This window comes from Oncorhynchus tshawytscha, linkage group LG23 (genome assembly GCF_018296145.1).
Source record: "Oncorhynchus tshawytscha isolate Ot180627B linkage group LG23, Otsh_v2.0, whole genome shotgun sequence".
Classification (NCBI taxonomy): Eukaryota; Metazoa; Chordata; class Actinopteri; order Salmoniformes; family Salmonidae; genus Oncorhynchus; species Oncorhynchus tshawytscha.
In genome coordinates, this window is record NC_056451.1 from 7,402,221 (window position 1) to 7,421,182 (window position 18,962).

At 41.1% G+C, this 18,962-nt stretch overlaps 1 protein-coding gene across 1 annotated transcript; it reads left to right on the plus strand.

Moving 5' to 3' along the window:
- The first annotated feature begins 3,419 nt into the window (after nt 1–3,419).
- On the plus strand, nt 3,420–8,004 carry LOC112223067 (probable U3 small nucleolar RNA-associated protein 11). Its single transcript, XM_024386023.2, has 8 exons — nt 3,420–3,623; nt 3,857–3,918; nt 4,068–4,170; nt 4,693–4,815; nt 5,159–5,252; nt 6,733–6,863; nt 7,131–7,241; nt 7,640–8,004. Exons 1-8 carry the CDS (start codon nt 3,564–3,566, stop codon nt 7,721–7,723), a joined length of 768 nt encoding a protein of 255 aa, XP_024241791.1. The 5' UTR covers nt 3,420–3,563; the 3' UTR covers nt 7,724–8,004.
- The last annotated feature ends 10,958 nt before the right edge of the window (nt 8,005–18,962 follow it).

Here is an 18,962-nt window from a genome sequence, read left to right on the forward strand (position 1 = left end):
TGCACTGTTGGATAAATCTAGTTAGGGATAGGCGGGACGCAAATGTCTCAACTGGCCAATTGCCAGGGAAAATGCAGAGCGCCAGATTAAAATAAAATGTTGTAAAATTCAAACTTTCATTAAATCACACATGTAAGATACTCAATTAAAACTACACTTGTTGTGAATCCAGCCAACATGTCAGATTTTAAAAATGCTTTTCGGTGAAAGCATAAGAAGCTATTATCTGATGATAGCACCAGCAGTAAACAAAGGGGTTAGCATATTTCAACCCTGCAGGCGCTACACAAAACTCTGAAATAAAATATAAAACATGCATTACCTTTGAGGAGCTTCTTTTGTTGGCACTCCAATATGTCCCATAAACATCACAATTGGTACTTTTGTTTGATTAAGGGCTTGTTAGTAAGCATTTCACGGTAAGGTCTACAATTGTTGTATTCGGCGCATGTGACAAAAAGTTTGATTTGACTTGATCTGCCACCATAAGGGTTTTTCGAAATCCCTGACCCTTGGCGAATGCCCTAGTCCTCCCACTCTAGGATCCACTTGTTATGACTCACAATCGTCATTCTACTATTTACCCCTTACAATAATTCAACAGGCATTTGGGCTTGTAGTGCTGATTAGTCTAAATCTACACAGACATTATTTAACCCATAAATCCTAAAGTGCTGTCTGTGTTTTGGTAATTAGACTCATGTTAGTGGACTAGTATATCACAGTGGCCCCGAGGCAGACCCCAAACAGTAGGGTCATTAGAGATGAAAATGAAAAACAAGTGAGTGACATAAAGTGGAAACACTGAACCCATTCAGTGGTTTCTTCATCACCCGCAGAATATTCTGCTCGCTGGGCAAATCTCACACATATTAAACACATTCTTTGTGGTCATGTGGTCATGGGGGATAGAGCACAGAGAGTGCAAACCCAGAAAAAAAGATGGTTTGTGGAATAGTGGAATTATCTCTCTTCCTTCTTGAGCTTTTTCCATAGCATTCCCAAAGTGAGATTCTACATGAGATTAGGGATTAGGGATCTGGTGCCACTGTGGCTTTGCCTGGTCTCTCCTTGGATTATTGTATCAGGAAGTGGAGCGAGAGAGAGCGGTGTTCCCCAAGGAGGTGTTGTACCCCCTTACCCCCATGTCACTGAGGAAAAGAGCATGCTTTCGATGCCCGTGACAGTATATGTAATGTATTAATAATAACTATTTTTGTGCGAGAGAGATGGGGAGTGTGTAATTTCCGACATGGTTATGGTTCATGCACTGTGGCCCCACATGTTTGGACACACCTACTCATTATAGGGTTTTTCTTTATTTTTACTATTTTCTACATTGTAGAGTAATAGTGAAGACATCAAAACTATCAAATAACACTTATGGAATCATGTAGTAACCAAAAAAAGTGTTAAACAAATCAAAATATATTTTATATCCTTTTTATACCCATTTACCAAAGGATACCAATAATAAGAAGAGACCTGCTTGGGCCAAGAAACACAAGCAATGGACATCAGTCTGGTGGAAATCTGTTCTTTGGTCTGATGAGTCCAAATTTGAGATTTTTGGTTCCAACCGCTGTGTCTTTGTGAGATGCAGAGTAGGTGAACAGATGAACTCCTCATGTGTGGTTCCCACCGGGAAGCATGGAGGAGGAGGTTCATTGGTGTGGGGCTTCTTTGCTGGTGACACTGTCTGTGATTTATTTAGAATTCAAGGCACACTTAACCAGCATGGTTACCACAGTATTCCGCAGCGATTTTGTCTCACCAGGGGTGATGGTCGAAGGAATGAGCGTTACACCGAGGCCTGTACTCTGGAGCGGGATCAATTTGGAGGTGAAGGGTCCGTCATGGTCTGGGGCGGTGTGTCACAGCATCATCAGACTGAGCTTGTTGTCATTGCAGGCAATGTCAACGCTTTACGTTACAGGGAAGACATCCTCCTCCCTCATGTGGCACCCTTCCTGCAGGCTCATCTTGACATGACCCTCCAGCATGACAATGCCACCAGCCATACTGCTCGTTCTGTGCGTGATTTCCTGCAAGACAGGAATATCAGTGTTCTGCCATGATCCGAGGGTGAGGACTAGGGCCATTCCCCCCAGAAATGTCTGGGAACTTGCAGGTGCCTTGGTGGAAGAGTGGGGTAACATCTCACAGCAAGAACTGGCAAATCTGGTGTAGTCCATGAGGAGGAGATGCACTGCAGTACTTAATGCAGCTGGTGGCCACACCAGATACTGACTGTTACTTTTGATTTTGACCCCCCCTTTGTTCAGGGGTACATTATTCATTTTCTAGTCACATGTCTGTGGAACTTGTTCAGTTTATATCTCAGTTGTTGAATCTTGTTATGTTCATACAAATATTTACACAAGTTTGCTGAAAGTAAGCGCAGTTGACAGTGAGAGGACGTTTCTTTTTTTGCTGAGTTTATTATCTGTTTGTGTTAATCAACTTCTTTGGCAAAAGCAGGTCTTCATTACGGTGACTTAAGTCATTTGGAGCATCAAAACTGTGGCCAAGACATATAAACTGACTAGCGCAGTGACCTGGGTTTGTTATGGAGCTTTTCCTGGTTCCAAGCCTGGCATTTTGCAGCATGCGACAGAACAGACTAGACTGGACGATCCCAGTTTTGGATGCCGATGATTTAAAAAGTCCATATAAAGATAATGTGGTGATGTGTGCTCAGTGTCTCTGTAGCAGGATGTTGGCATCTGCCTTGGTCTGCTTGAAGAAAGATTGCCAAAGTTGATATTTTAAAGCCACAGTAAAACTTTTAACGGAAAACTTTCGACACAGTAAAGGATTTACTGAGCTGAATGGCTAATTTGGTTGTCTTATCGCTGATTTTTAATTTGATTATCCTCACAACAACGAAAGTTAAAGCTACTTTTTAAATTCACGCTGAAAAATGACATTAATAACAATATATGCACATAATAGCATTAAAATAGATATTTTAAGCCCCTCAGTTTAGTGAGCATATTCTGCTGAATACTAGAAGGTAGTCCTTAGGACCAAGGGGTTAGTTATATCATCTGTATTAGGACATTCATTATCAGAAAGATGACACGTACAGGAGGAGCCTGACTCATCGTCATACCCAAATACCTATCACATAGTACCTTCAACATCAGGGCAGGAGTGCCTGGTTAATTTTCTAAATGTGTGTAACAGTGCCACGTACTGTTTATTTGCGAATATTGCATCCGATAATTTCAACAAAAGTTTGATGTTGTCTATTTTGTTGATATGAATAATGACACTAACGGAAATTCGAAACATATATTAATATTTTGTCATCACTCGTTTCACCCACCATAACATCAAGAGAGCTCACTATAATATCATTGGTTTGATTTGTACTACATATAGTTGCCAGCGAAGAGCGAAGAAATAGCGAATCTTCTTAAATGAAAAGTGAAGTAGCGCTTCCTGTATACCCACGTGTTTTACTAAGGGAGAATTTTGAGGCATTTGCGTCTTGGCTTTGTAGTTAGTCAGACAGTTTATTTTACTTTATAGATTCTTTTACTTTGAAAATCGGAAATATGTCGTCGTTTAGAAAGGCATTGAAATCCCAACAAAAAAATCACAAAGAAAGATCCCAGGTAAGGATGAGATAGTTGTTACGTTAGCTAGCTACTATCGCTAGCTAGCTAACGCGTTAACTTTCCAGGTAGCAATGCTATTGTTTGTACAGCTACCAATGTGTAAAGTATTGATTGGTGGTTGTTGACATGTAGCATTATGTTGCTAACGATTTAATGACAATGTGAATGTGGTTCCTGTTGCCTACTGTAATAACTAACGTTAACTAATCATCTTCAATGTTGTGCCACAGCCTGTTTTCAGAAAACATCTGGGACATCTTGAAAAGAAAAAGGATTACAAACTCCGCGCGGAGTAAGTCAATCTAATTCATGCTTATTCTAGTAACACATATTCACCTTTTGCTGAACTGTCACATGAGCCACACAGCTAGATATGTGTGGTCCATGTACAGATTTGATGTGGTTGCTGATCTTTATATGCTTTGTTTCGACCTTTTTCAGTGACTACCACAAGAAACAGAACACCCTTGCTGCTTTGCATAAAAAAACCTTGGACAAAAACCCCGATGAGTTCTATTTTAAGATGGTCAACTCTCAGCTTAAGGTAAGTCATCACTCGTTGGATGTTGCTTAGCCTGGTCCCAGATTTGTGCTGTCTTGTCAACTCCTCTGGTCATTGTCAAGCCAAACACAATGGGGTAAGACCTCAAAGATCTGGGTCCGGGTTGTACAGGAGTCTCCTGGTCCCAGATCTGCTTGTGCACTTGCCAACTCCCATGCTCATTGTTAGGCGTGATAATCAGTTGGCATGATGGCACAAACAGACTGGCACTCGGGCTAATACAATAGCTAGCTTATACGGTCATTTCATGTTTGACTGTCTTACCATGTCCATATTTCATCCTCGCTGGTATAAGAATGAAAGGAAAACATGATAGATTAATGGCTGTGCCATTTCTGCAGTCTGATAATAAAATACCCTCATCTCCGTGCTTCTACACCTGCATTGCTTGCTGTTTGGGGTTTTAGGCTGGGTTTCTGTACAGCACTTTGAGATATCAGCTGATGTACGAAGGGCTATATAAATAAATTTGATTTGATCTCTGGTCCTCTTGTGTTCTGAAAGGATGGAGTGCATGTGGCAAATAAGGCTAAAGGAACAGAGGAGGAGAATACAGAGGAACAGAGGAAGGTGATGAGGACGCAGGATATCAGATATGTAGAGATGAAGAGAGTGGCTGAGGGCAAGGTAAGAGCTCAGTGTGGTGCCTTTTTAAACTTGAATAAACTGTTCCTTGTGTTCTTGAATGAACATATTTCCTTTTAGCTGTATGATTAGATAAATGAATGGGCTTTGAATATGTACAGTGTGAAATTGTGAGGTGAACCTACGCCAGTCAGCACAAATAAGAGCCTATGAAAAGCAATTGAACAACATCAACTGTTAATTTATCCCGTGGAGTGCAACGTGCAGACTGTTGCTTTCTTGTACTCACGCTGTTAAATCACTGAAGTTGTCAATGGTGGTATACAGTGGTGATAGTGCAGGCTTAAGTGTTTTGAATTGCTTAAGTGTTTTGAATTGCCCTCAGAAAATTGAGAGGTTGAAATCAGAACTCCATCTCCTGGACGCTGACGGCAAACAGAAAAACGGGCACACCTTCTACTTGGACTCAAAGCAAGAAGGTAGAGGAATACATTAATGCAAACACCAAGCAAAGTACAGTTGAAGTTGGAAGTTTACATACAACTTAGCCAAATACATTTATACTCAGTTTTTCACACTTCCTGACATTTTAACCCTAGTAAAAATTCCGTCTTAGGTCAGTTAGGATCACCACTTTATTTTAAGAATGTGAAATGTCAGAATAATATTAGTGTTTTATTTCTTTCATCACATTCCCAGTGGGTCAGAAGTTTACATACGCTCAATTAGTATTTGGTAGCATTGCCTTTAAATTGTTTAACTTGTGTTTAACTTTTTGGGAAGTCTTCCAAAAGCTTCCCACAATAAGTTGGGTGAATTTCAGCCCATTCCTCCTGACAGAGCTGGTGTAACTGAGTCAGGTTTGTAGGCCTCCTTGCTCGCACACACTTTTTCAGATCTGCCCACAAATGTTCTATAGGATTGAGGTCAGGGCTTTGTGATGGCCACTCCAATACCTTGACCTTGTTGTCCTTAAGCCATTTTGCCACAACTTTGGAAGTATGATGCCATCTATTTTGTGAAGTGCACCAGTCCCTCCTGCAGCAAAGCACCCTACAAAGTGTGTTCATCTCTAGGAGACAGAACGCGTCTCCTTCCTGAGCGGTATGACTGCTGCGTGGTCCCATGGTGTTTCTACTTGCATGCTATTGCTTGTACAGATGAATGTGGTACCTTCAGGCATTTGGACATGTCTCCCAAGGATGAACTAGACTTGTGGAGGTCCATAATTTTTTTCCTGAAGTCTTGGCTCTTTTCTGATTTTCCCGTAATGTCAAGCAAAGAGGCACTGAGTTTGAAGGTAGGCCTTGAAATACATCCACAGGTACACTTCCAATTGACTCAAATGATGTCAATTAGCCTCTAAAGCTTCTAAAGCCATGACATAATTTTCTGGAATTTTCCAAGCTGTTTAACTGCACAGTCAACTTAGTGTATGTGAACTTCTGACCCACTGGAATTGTGATACAGTGAATTAATTATAAGTTAAATAATCTGTCTGTAAACAATTGTTGGAAATATTACATGTGTCATGCACAAAGTAGATGTCCTAACCGACTTGCCAAAACTATAGTTTAACAAGTAATTTGGAGTTGTTGAAAAACGAGTGTATGTAAGCTTCCGACTTCAACTGTATATACACACTGGGCAGTGTTATTTGTAGTATTGTGTTGGATATTTCATACAGAAGGCCATTAACTCCCACTTTCATCATACGTACAGACGTTCTTCTTGTACACCTCGGGATCAGGGCCCATATTCATAAAGCGTCTTAAGTATAGGAGAGCCGATCTAGGATCAGGTAGCTCCGATAAGCATGAAATGTCCCCGGGAATCTTTAGAACATTGCTCAGAGATGAAATGAGATGGGTGAATCTTTCCTTGAACTGAAGACTGTTTTTAAAGACCATCTGAAACAGACAGAGCCCTCATATCTCCTGGTTTTGTGTTCCACTACAGTAGCAGACTTTGACCTGGCCAGCCACCTGGATACAGCTCCTGAGCTGGTGGATAGAGTGTACAACCGGCCCACCCTCCATACACTGGAGAGCCAGACCATCCACGGTGCCGTGGAGCCTCTCGTGATAAAGGTCAGTCGGGACTGCCCCCATGTAGCCTGATAGCCACACTGATCCTCAGCAATGGGTGCATTCGTTTTAGCTCGCCCAGGGCACCGGGTGGGTCGATTTTGCAATTTTTTTTTAGACCATTCCAGTCTCATTTTAAGGCCTTTTGTTAGCATAAACTCAGAAGATTTCTCATATTTCTCAATTATGGTGGTGTGTGGTTATTCAACTCTCTACAGAGTATTTCTCTGTTACATGTGTTGATGGTTGCGTATGTTTTCCTCTCTGCAGAAGTTGGCCAGACAGAGGAAGCACCAGTATAAGATCTTGTCCCAGCGGATTGACCGGGAGAAGAAGATGTTTGTCATTGGCCAGAAGATCCAGACACGCAAAGACCTACACGTGAGTAGGTGATGACCGCAAGCCATATAAACTTAATGATTCGTAATGCTTACGGCGGTGGTTGGGAAAGACATGGATTTCCCCATGATAGTTGTATTGATGGGGTATTTCTAGGCGCTTCACATGTTAGAAAGTCCAAAGGTACGTTTCCCCCCTCTGGTGGATAAGTTGTACTTAATTCTAGGCTTCTGTTCTGTTCTGTTCTAATCCATTCGATTCTATCCACTGTCCCAAAGGGGGCGTCTACTTCTAGAAAGAACAGCCTGCTTGTTAACTATATAGGAGGTTTCTTTGATCCTCGTTGTGCTTGTGTGTGTCTCCCACAGAATACGATGACACACTAAATGATAGAATGTTCAACAGTATTACCATCTCTGTGGTGTCTCCTCTCTGTCCAGGATAAGAACAAGAAGGTGAAGGTGAGCAAAGAGACGGTCAATGCCTCTGCCGTCTACAAGTTTGAAGCTAAGAGAAAGTGCTGAGAAAGGTAAACTTCTTTGAACAGGAAACGCATCATCAACCAGACCTTTCTGTGGCCTGTTATACAATCACCAGTCGGTCTCCATCGGACAGAAATGTGGACTTTGGTTTGCCTAGCGCAATTCATGTGGATATGGACAAGTGAAATGGTAAAAGAATACACTCTCAATTGTTGTTGGAGGCATAGATGTATCTCTATGATTGCAGCACTGCAGGGTTTTTGTACACATTTATCAAAGGATATAAGTTTGATTATTGTATGAATAAATTGTTTTGAGACAGATTCCTAAAGCCTCAATCTTGTGTGTCAAACAACATCTTTATAGGTTCATGTGAGTGTTTATCAATATCATGCTGTTCAGTTATACTACCAATAGATGGCACTAGTGTACTTTATCAATGGAATGTACTGCCAAAATAATGGAAACACTTGAGTAAATAATATTATAAGGGATGCAAAGTATATTGAAAGCTAGTGCTTCCACACAGGTGTGGTTCCTGATTTTATTAAGCAATTAACATCCCATCAATCTTCAGTTCATGTCAAAAAAATACTGGGCATCCTGTTATTCTGGGCATTATTTTGGCTATGATGGCTATGCCCCATCCACATTGCACAAGTGGTCACTGAATGGTTTGATGAACACACAAACTATGTAACCCATATGCCATGGCCGCCTCAGTCACCCGTTCTCAACCCAATTGGAACACCTTATGGGAGATTCAGGAGCGGCGCCTGAGACGGCGCTTTCCACCACCATCAACGAAACACAAAATTTATAGAACTTCTTGTTGGAAGAGTGGTGTCGCATCCCTCCAATAGAGTTCCAGACACTTCTACACACAGAATCTATGCCAAGGTACATTGAAGCTGTTCTGGCTCGTGATGGCCCAACACCCTATTAAGACACTTTATTTTTGGTGTTTCCTTTATTTTGGCAGAGGGTCTAGATGGCACATTTGAAGTAAGTACAGTCGGGCTTAACTTTCTCTCGCCGCTCAGGACAGCTCAATTCAAGAACATAGTGTGGTTAGTATTTTCTTTGCGTCGTTTAAAGACCAATTATGGTCTACATAACAGTTTAAATAAGACTAGTCAGAATTGTCATAGGTAAATACAGTACCAGTTGAAAGTTTGGACACTTATTCATTCCAAGGTTTTTCTTTATTTTGAATATTTACTACATTGTAGAATAATAGTGGCGACATCAAAACTATGAAATAACACAATGAATCATGTAGTAACCAAAAAAGTGTTAAACAAATCAAAATATATTTTAGTTTCTTCAAAGTAGCCACCCTTTGCCTTGATGACAGCTTTGCAAGCATTTCAATGAATTTCAATTAACTACTGTGCCTTGTTAATTTGTGGAATTTCTTTCCTTAATGTGTTTGAGTCAATCAGTTGTGTTGTGACATGGTAGGAGAGGTATACAGAACATAGCCCTATTTGGTAAGTGAACAAGTACACATTATGGTAAGACTGCTCAAATAAGCAAAGAGAAACAACAGTCCATCATTACTTTAAGACATGAAGGTCAGTCAAGTTTCTTCAAGTGCAGTCGCAAAAATCTTCAAGCGCTATGATGAAACTGGCTCTCATGAGGACCGCCACGGGAAAGGAAGACCCAGTTTCCTCTGCTGCAGAGGATAAGTTCATTAGAGTTACCAGCCTCAGAAATTGCAGCCCAAATAAATGCTTCTGAGTTTCAGTAACCGACACATCTCAAAATCAACTGTTTAGAGGAGACTGCATGAATCAGGCCTTCATGGTTGAATTGCTGCAAAGAAACCACTACTAAAGGACACCAATAATAAGAATAGACTTGCTTGGGCCAAGAAACACGAGCAATGGATCGGTGGAAATCTGTCCTTTGGTCTGATAAGTACAAATTTGAGGCATTTGGTTCCAACCGCCGTCTCATTGTGAGACGCAGAGTAGGTGAATGATGATCTCTGGATGTGTGATTTGCACTGTGAATCATGGAAGAAGAGGTGTGGAGGTGCTTTGCTGGTGACACTCAGTGATTTATTCAGAATTCAAGGCACACTTAACCAACATGGCTACCACCGCATTCTGCAGCGATACGCCATCCCATCTGGTTTGGGCTTAGTGGGACTATCATTTGTTTTTCAACAGGACAATGACCCAACACACCTCCAGGCTGTGTAAGGGCTATTTGACCAAGAAGGAGAGCGATAGAGTGCTGCATCAGATGAACTGGCCTCCACAATCACCTGACCTCAACCCAATTGAGATGGTTAGGGATGAGTTGGACCACGAGTGAAGGAAATGCAGCCAACAAGTGCTCAGCATATGTGGAATCTCCTTCCAAGACTGTTGGGTAAAGCATTCCAGGGGAAGCTGGTTGAGAGAATGCCAAGAGTGTGCAAAGCTGTCATCAAGTCATGGGTGGCTACTTTGAAGAATCTCAAGTATAAAATATATTTTGATTTGTTACTTTTTTTGGTTACTACATGATTCCATGTGTTATTTCATAGTTTTGATGTCTTCACTATTATTCCACAATGTAGAAAATAGTAAAAATAAATAAAAACCCTTGAATGAGTAGGTGTGTCCAAACTTTTGACTGGTCCAGTTTTTATAGCTGCCATTATACGTGTGAAAAATGTAGTTTCCCCTTTCTGATTTTTTCTATTTTTGCATAATTTGGACACTGACTGCTCAGATCTTCAACCAAAACCTAATATTAGAGAAAGGGGACCTGAGTGAATAAATAACTTAATAATTATTTGATTTATTTAATTAACAAAGTTATGCAACACCCAAATCCCCTGTGAGAAAAATGAGTTGCCCCTTTACACTTCAGCTCCACTATAAGCGTTGCTTTGCCATCAGCGTTGCGTCAATGTGACGTTCTACCTGCTACACAGAGCATGTTGTTTTGAAAGCGGAGAGGAGCAGAGGGGAAGAGCCTCTTTATTCTATTTTCCCTTACTGTACTGTACCATATTCATCGATTATGCATAAGGACAATAGCTTTGTTCCGTTTATCCATTAAAATGTTGCTAGTGGTTGTACTAAAGGATCCTCTACTTTCAGAAGTTGCTTTTTACATTGTGAACCTAGCTAGTCAATGTAACTAGCTACAGTGTCTTCAGAAAGTATTCACACACTTTTTCCACATTTTGTTGTTTTACAGCCTGTTTTTTTTTAAATCCTTGAATGTGGAAACTTTGTCACTGGCCTACACACAATATACCCCATAATGTCAAATTGGAATGATCTTTCATCGACAGTGAAAAGAAAGAAGCCGGTATAGAATTTTAAAAAAATTCCACAACATGCATCCTGTTTTAAACAAGGCAATAAAATAATTCTGCAAAAAAATGTGGCAAAGCAATTCACTTTTTGTACTAGCAATCCAGTACGACACATTACCCAGATGGAATGAACGTGTGCGTCAGCCATCGGGAATTGAACCTCAGCGATTCTTGAGCTTGGACACTGCCATTGGATGTGGCACAACGCGAGCACAACACGGGCAGTAAAGCAGCTTTCATTGATTTCAATAGAAGCGTTTACTCAACGTCTGACAGCTGATGACAACGCCGGACACCCGATGGCTATAGTGTAGCAGGGCCGTTAGTCTCAATAACTGGTTGGGACCAAAAGGCTCCTGAACAGCTTCTACCTCCAAGCCATAACATTGCTGAAAAGTAAATCAAATGACTACCCAGAATATTTGCGTTGGCTCTCTGGTACCGGCTCTTTGCACACTCACTGGACTATACCTACCCACTCACATACTACACTGGCACTCTAACACACACATATAGAATACACACACTCACACACGCACACATGCTTATTGACGCCACTCCCTCAGACACTTTCACACTTCCCATACGCTGCTGCTACTCTATATTATCTATCCTGATTGCCTGATTGTCACTTTTAACCCTACTGTTACGAACCGCCTCGTAGCCCGTAACCAAGAGGGAGAAAACACGGAGATAATGAAATGACAAACATTTTTATTAAATAAAGTCAACAATATATAAGTAACAATGGTGTATGTAGTCAGTATTGTAAGTGAGTGGATGCTTGCATAGGTGGTGATAATGAAGGGTGTTGAAACGCTCCAAAACAAATGAACACAAAGTAACCCCAAATGCCACAATGGAAGAAAAAAAACAGTGTGTCTGCGTGGAGAGAGTTTTCTCAATGTATGTGGGAAAGGTGTATATATCCCTGGGTCGAACCCGAGCCCAGGTGTGTTTCATTTCGCTGATGAACCTCCCGGATCCGCCCACAGACATCCTATGATGGAAAACAAAAGCAAAGAGAGAATTCGGCAGACAGAGTGGGAGGGTCGTCACACTACCTACATGTACATGTTACCTCATTTACTGTACCTCAACTACCTCGTACCCCTGCACATTGACTCGGTAATGGTACTCCTTGTATATAGTCTCGTTATTGTTATTTTATTGTGTTACAATTTCCTGTTACATTTTTTGCAAATGTAACCGCATTGTTGGTAAAGTAAGCATTTCACAGTAAAGTCTACACCTGTTGTGGTCAGCGCACGTGACAAATAAAACATGTGATTTGATCCCTTTCTCACATCCCTGTGGAGGAATTTCTGACCACTCTTCCATGTAGAACTGCTTTTAACTAGACTTTGTCTAGGCCATTCCAGAACACTGAATGTGTCGCTTTTCAGACATTCTGATGTAGACCTGCATTCCACAGTAAGAACCAAAAAACACAGGTCTACATGAGAATGGCTGAAAAGCGACACCTTTAAAGTTCTGGAATGGCCTAGTCAAGATCCAGACCTAAACCTGATTGAGATGTTGTGGCAGGACCTGAAACGTACTGTTGATGCTCAAAAACTCACAAAAGTCACTGAGTTAAAGGAGTACTGTATGGAAGAGTGGGCAAAAATCCCTCCACAGTGATGTGAGAGATTCATCAACAACCACAGGAAGCGTTTGGTTGCAGTCACTGGCACAACCCGTTATTGAGTGTAAGCGGTCAATTACTTTTTCACGCATTGTGTGTTGCAGAACTTTGTATATTAAATAGATTTTAAAAAGGTATTACTATGTTTTGTTATTTGTTCACTCAGGTTCCCTTTCTCTAATATTATGTTTTGGTTTTGGTTCAGCATCTAAAATATGAAAAACGTGGAGCTATTCAGATTACTTTCCTAATATTGAGTTGCACCCCCACCCCTTTCACCCTCAGAACAGCCTCAATTTGTCAGGGCGTGGACTACAAGGCGTCGGAAGCATTCCACGGGGATCCTGGCCCGTGTTGACTCCAATGCTTCCCTCAGTTGTGTCAAGTTGGCTGGATGTCCTTTGTGTGGTTAATCATTCTTGATACAACCAACGGGAAACTGTTGAGTGTGAAAAACCCAGCAGCGTTGCAGTTCTTGACACAAACCAGTGCACCTGGCACCATACAAAAGGCACTTAGATATTTTGTCGTGCCCATTCACCCTCTGAATGGCGCACACACACAATCCATGTCTCAAGGCTTAAAAATCATTCTTGAACCTGTCTCCTCCCCTTCATCTACATTGATGGAAGTGGTTTTAACAAGTGACACCAATAAGGGATCATAGCTTTCATCTGGTCAGTCTATGTCATGGAAAGAGTAGGTGTTGATGCTTTGTGCACTCAGTGTATCTATTGAAAGTTGTAAACACAAGTTTCTGAAGGAAAGTTTCCATAATCATATTTAACCTGCCAATTTACTCGGCTCTGCCTACTCTACTCAATACAAACTTTACCTCCTTTGATCTCATTACCAAGTTCTCATATTTTTCCTTCTCAATTTTTTTTTAATGTCCAACAACTTTGGCCTGGGATCAAGTGAGAACTGTACCCACAGCTGACTTCCAGGCGAAAGTCACAAGAGTCACAGCCTTACTGTATCAAGAATTCAAATTGACTCAAAGGAAAACATCCCACTCTGGATGTACACACCTTCGTTTGTATGTACTGTGAACGTGTATGGGTTTGTGTGTTCATCAGGAAAGGAGCTGCAAGAGATTTGCGGTGTGTTTGCCGATCTGTGTGTGTGTGTGTGTGTGTGTGTGAGCTCTCTCACACACAGAAGATTGCAGGCCCTGAGCCCAGATCACTCTGAGTCAGGCTTGATTGATCACTGTGGTGGCAGCAGCTTCATAAACAGGCCCCATCCATCAGCTTCTCCTGGGACCCACGGGAGGACGGAGGGAGCCCTGCACAAATGTCACCGGGCCTGGGGGGTGGAGGACTGAGCTTGGGCCTGGCTGTTGCGGTGCTGACCAGAGCAAAGGGGAGACAGTTGTTAAGGAGAGGCCAAAAGGAAATGGAGAGTGATGTTTTAGTTTAGGCCTCACACGAAGCAGCTAAAATTATTTTGACTCTGAGACTGGCTTAATATGGACACCATAGCCTTAACACAATGCAACATAGTCTTAATATGGACACCATAGCCTTAACACAATGCAACATAGCATTAATATGGACACCATAGCCTTAACACAACGCAACATAGCCTTAATATGGACACCATAGCCTTAACACAATGCAACATAGCATTAATATGGACACCATAGCCTTAACACAACTCAACATAGTCTTAATATGGACACCATAGCCTTAACACAACTCAACATAGTCTTAATATGGACACCATAGCCTTAACACAACGCAACATAGCCTTAATATGGACAACATAGCCTTAACACAACTCAACATAGTCTTAATATGGACACCATAGCCTTAACACAACCCAACATAGCCTTAATATGGACACCATAGCCTTAACACAACTCAACATAGTCTTAATATGGACACCATAGCCTTAACACAACGCAACATAGCCTTAATATGGACACCATAGCCTTAACACAACTCAACATAGTCTTAATATGGACACCATAGCCTTAAAACCACCCAACATAGCCTTAATATGGACACCATAGCCTTAACACAACTCAACATAGCCTTAATATGGACACCATAGCCTTAAAACCACCCAACATAGCCTTAATATGGACACCATAGCCTTAACACAACTCAACATAGCCTTAATATGGACTCCATAGCCTTAACACAACTCAACATAGTCTTAATATGGACACCATAGCCTTAACACAACTCAACATAGTCTTAATATGGACACCATAGCCTTAACACAACTCAACATAGTCTTAATATGGACACCATAGCCTTAAAACCACCCAACATAGCCTTAATATGGACACCATAGCCTTAACACAACTCAACATAGCCTTAATATGGACACCATAGCCTTAACACAACTCAACATAGTCTTAATATGGACACCATAGCCTTAAAACCACCCAACATAGCCTTAATATGGACACCATAGCCTTAACACAACTCAACATAGTCTTAATATGGACACCATAGCCTTAACACCACCCAACATAGCCTTAATATGGACACCATAGCCTTAACACAACTCAACATAGTCTTAATATGGACACCATAGCCTTAACACAACTCAACATAGCCTTAATATGGACTCCATAGCCTTAACACAACTCAACATAGCCTTAATATGGACACCATAGCCTTAACACAACTCAGCATAGCCTTAATATGGACTCCATAGCCTTAACACAACTCAACATAGCCTTAATATGGACACCATAGCCTTAACACAACTCAACATAGTCTTAATATGGACACCATAGCCTTAACACAACTCAACATAGTCTTAATATGGACACCATAGCCTTAACACAACTCAACATAGCCTTAATATGGACACCATAGCCTTAACACAACTCAACATAGTCTTAATATGGACACCATAGCCTTAACACAACTCGACATAGCCTTAATATGGACACCATAGCCTTAACACAACTCAACATAGTCTTAATATGGACACCATAGCCTTAACACAACTCAACATAGTCTTAATATGGACACCATAGCCTTAACACAACTCAACAGTCAAAATAGGTCAAACTTTTCAAAATGAAACAAGACCGATGGAATACTTTGGTTCCACAAATACTAAATAAGAAGTGTTGCCTTCTGGTTAGATTTTGACATTTTCCTGGGCAGTATTTCATAATATTCAAGATGATCAAAATAAGTCAAGGTGCTGTAGCACACTTTGACCCACTAGCACACACAGCCACAGAACTGCTTAACATGAATCCTTGTGTGGCACTTCAATATTGATCCTCTGTGCATGAGTCCTGTTCTACCTGGTGGCGGTGTGACTGACTTCCCTCCCCCTCCCTCTTTCTCTCTCTCTTCCTACTCACTCGCCATTTATCGGTCTCTTCCTCTCCCTCCCTCCCTACTCTCTCTTTTCCTCCCTACTCCATCCGTCTATCCTTCCTCTCACCCTACCCCTTTCTCTCTGCGTCACATGACCAGAGGAGTGCGTTCGTCAGGACCTTCAGGTCCAGGGGACCAGGACCAGGGGCAGTGAGAGTGGTGGTAGGAGGGGGCGGCATGGGCCACAGCGGTCACAGAGGGGTTCCCGGGACCCCAACAGACAGTCCACTGTTCCCCCTGAAGCCCGCCTTTCATTCACCCAGAGCCTGGAGAGGGGAGGCTGGGGTGGGTTGGCGGGGTAGCAGAGCGGGCGGTGGGTGGAGGGTGATCCTCCGATTTGAAAGATATTGACGTAACATTCCCCTTCCTCTGCATTGTTTGGTAGTTTGAGCTCTTTTTGCCGACATGCACAGGGCATCCTGTGTGCCCCCCACTCTGATACCCCGGAGGTTTGTTAAGGTCTTGCATGGCACCAGTTATAAGAGGGGGTAAGGAATGGGGTGTGGGTGTGCCCTATGTCATTTAGACAGCTGCAGGGCATGACACTGACTCTGAACTGTTTTAGGAGCATGAAAGTGCAGCCTGGTTAGAAGAGGAAGAGCGACGCAACAAGTCTCCATTCACAGCTCTATATAATGTTGTTTCTGGTATATTGCACTTCAATATGTTTGTATGTAGGCCTACTGTATACCAGTTTAACATACTTGTATGTAGGCCTACTGTATACCAGTTTAACATGTTTGTATGTAGGCCTACTGTATACCAGTTTAACATGTTTGTATGTAGGCCTACTGTATACCAGTTTAATATGTTTGTATGTAGGCCTACTGTATACCAGTTTAACATGCTTGTATGTAGGCCTACTGTATACCAGTTTAACATGTTTGTATGTAGGCCTACTGTATACCAGTTTAATATGTTTGTATGTAGGCCTACTGTATACCAGTTTAACATGCTTGTATGTAGGCCTACTGTATACCAGTTTAACATGTTTGTATGTAGGCCTACTGTATACCAGTTTAACATAACATGTTTTATGTTTGTAGGCCTACTGTATACCAGTTTAACATGTTTGTATGTAGGCCTACTGTATACCAGTTTAATATGTTTGTATGTAGGCCTACTGTATACCAGTTTAACATGTTTGTATGTAGGCCTACTGTATACCAGTTTAACATGTTTGTATGTAGGCCTACTGTATACCAGTTTAACATGTTTGTATGTAGGCCTACTGTATACCAGTTTAACATGTTTGTATGTAGGCCTACTGTATACCAGTTTAACATGTTTGTATGTAGGCCTACTGTATACCAGTTTAACATGTTTGTATGTAGGCCTACTGTATACCAGTTTAACATGTTTGTATGTAGGCCTACTGTATACCAGTTTAATATGTTTGTATGTAGGCCTACTGTATACCAGTTTAATATGTTTGTATGTAGGCCTACTGTATACCAGTTTAATATGTTTGTATGTAGGCCTACTGTATACCAGTTTAATATGTTTGTATGTAGGCCTACTGTATACCAGTTTAACATGTTTGTATGTAGGCCTACTGTATACCAGTTTAATATGTTTATATGTAGGCCTACTGTATACCAGTTTAATATGTTTGTATGTAGGCCTACTGTATACCAGTTTAACATGTTTGTATGTAGGCCTACTGTATACCAGTTTAACATGTTTGTATGTAGGCCTACTGTATACCAGTTTAACATGTTTGTATGTAGGCCTACTGTATACCAGTTTAACATGTTTGTATGTAGGCCTACTGTATACCAGTTTAATATGTTTGTATGTAGGCCTACTGTATACCAGTTTAACATGCTTGTATGTAGGCCTACTGTATACCAGTTTAACATGCTTGTATGTAGGCCTACTGTATACCAGTTTAACATGCTTGTATGTAGGCCTACTGTATACCAGTTTAATATGTTTGTATGTAGGCCTACTGTATACCAGTTTAATATGTTTGTATGTAGGCCTACTGTATACCAGTTTAACATGTTTGTATGTAGGCCTACTGTATACCAGTTTAATATGTTTGTATGTAGGCCTACTGTATACCAGTTTAATATGTTTGTATGTAGGCCTACTGTATACCAGTTTAATATGTTTGTATGTAGGCCTACTGTATACCAGTTTAATATGTTTGTATGTAGGCCTACTGTATACCAGTTTAATATGTTTGTATGTAGGCCTACTGTATACCAGTTTAATATGTTTGTATGTAGGCCTACTGTATACCAGTTTAATATGTTTGTATGTAGGCCTACTGTATACCAGTTTAATATGTTTGTATGTAGGCCTACTGTATACCAGTTTAATATGTTTGTATGTAGGCCTACTGTATACCAGTTTAATATGTTTGTATGTAGGCCTACTGTATACCAGTTTAATATGTTTGTATGTAGGCCTACTGTATACCAGTTTAACATGTGCTGTTATAAATTGGGTGCATTGAGCCGTAAATGCTGATTGGCTGACAGCCTTGGTATATCAGACTGTATACTATGTGTATGGTAAAACATTCATTTTTACTGCTCTAATTCAAAGCAAATCAAATTGTATTTGTCATATGTGCCGAATACATCCTTACTGTCATATGCTTACTTACAAGTCCTTAACCAGCAATGCAGTTAAAGTAAAACATGAATTAAAAAGTAAAATAATAAAATAACAATAACGAGGCTATTTACAGGGGGTACTGGTACCGAGTCAATGTGCGGGGGTACAGGTTAATCGGGGTAATTTGTACAGGTAGGGATTAAGTGACTATGCATAGATTATTAACAGCGATTAGCAGCAGTGTAAGAACAAATGGGGGGGGGGGGACTTGGTAATTACGTTGGTAACCAGTAAGGTACTACCTTGGGGGTTTGTGGTATACTGTATGGCCAATATACCAAGGTTAAGGGCTGTATCCAGGCACTCTGCATTGCGTCGTGCTTA

Bases quoted from the DNA above. Each gene is read 5' to 3' on its own strand.
- LOC112223067 (XM_024386023.2), top strand. From the start codon at position 3,564: ATGTCGTCGTTTAGAAAGGCATTGAAATCCCAACAAAAAAATCACAAA. The intron at 3,919-4,067 runs GTAAGTCAATCT...GACCTTTTTCAG, and splicing joins GATTACAAACTCCGCGCGGA to TGACTACCACAAGAAACAGA. The intron at 4,816-5,158 runs GTAAGAGCTCAG...AATTGCCCTCAG, and splicing joins AGAGAGTGGCTGAGGGCAAG to AAAATTGAGAGGTTGAAATC.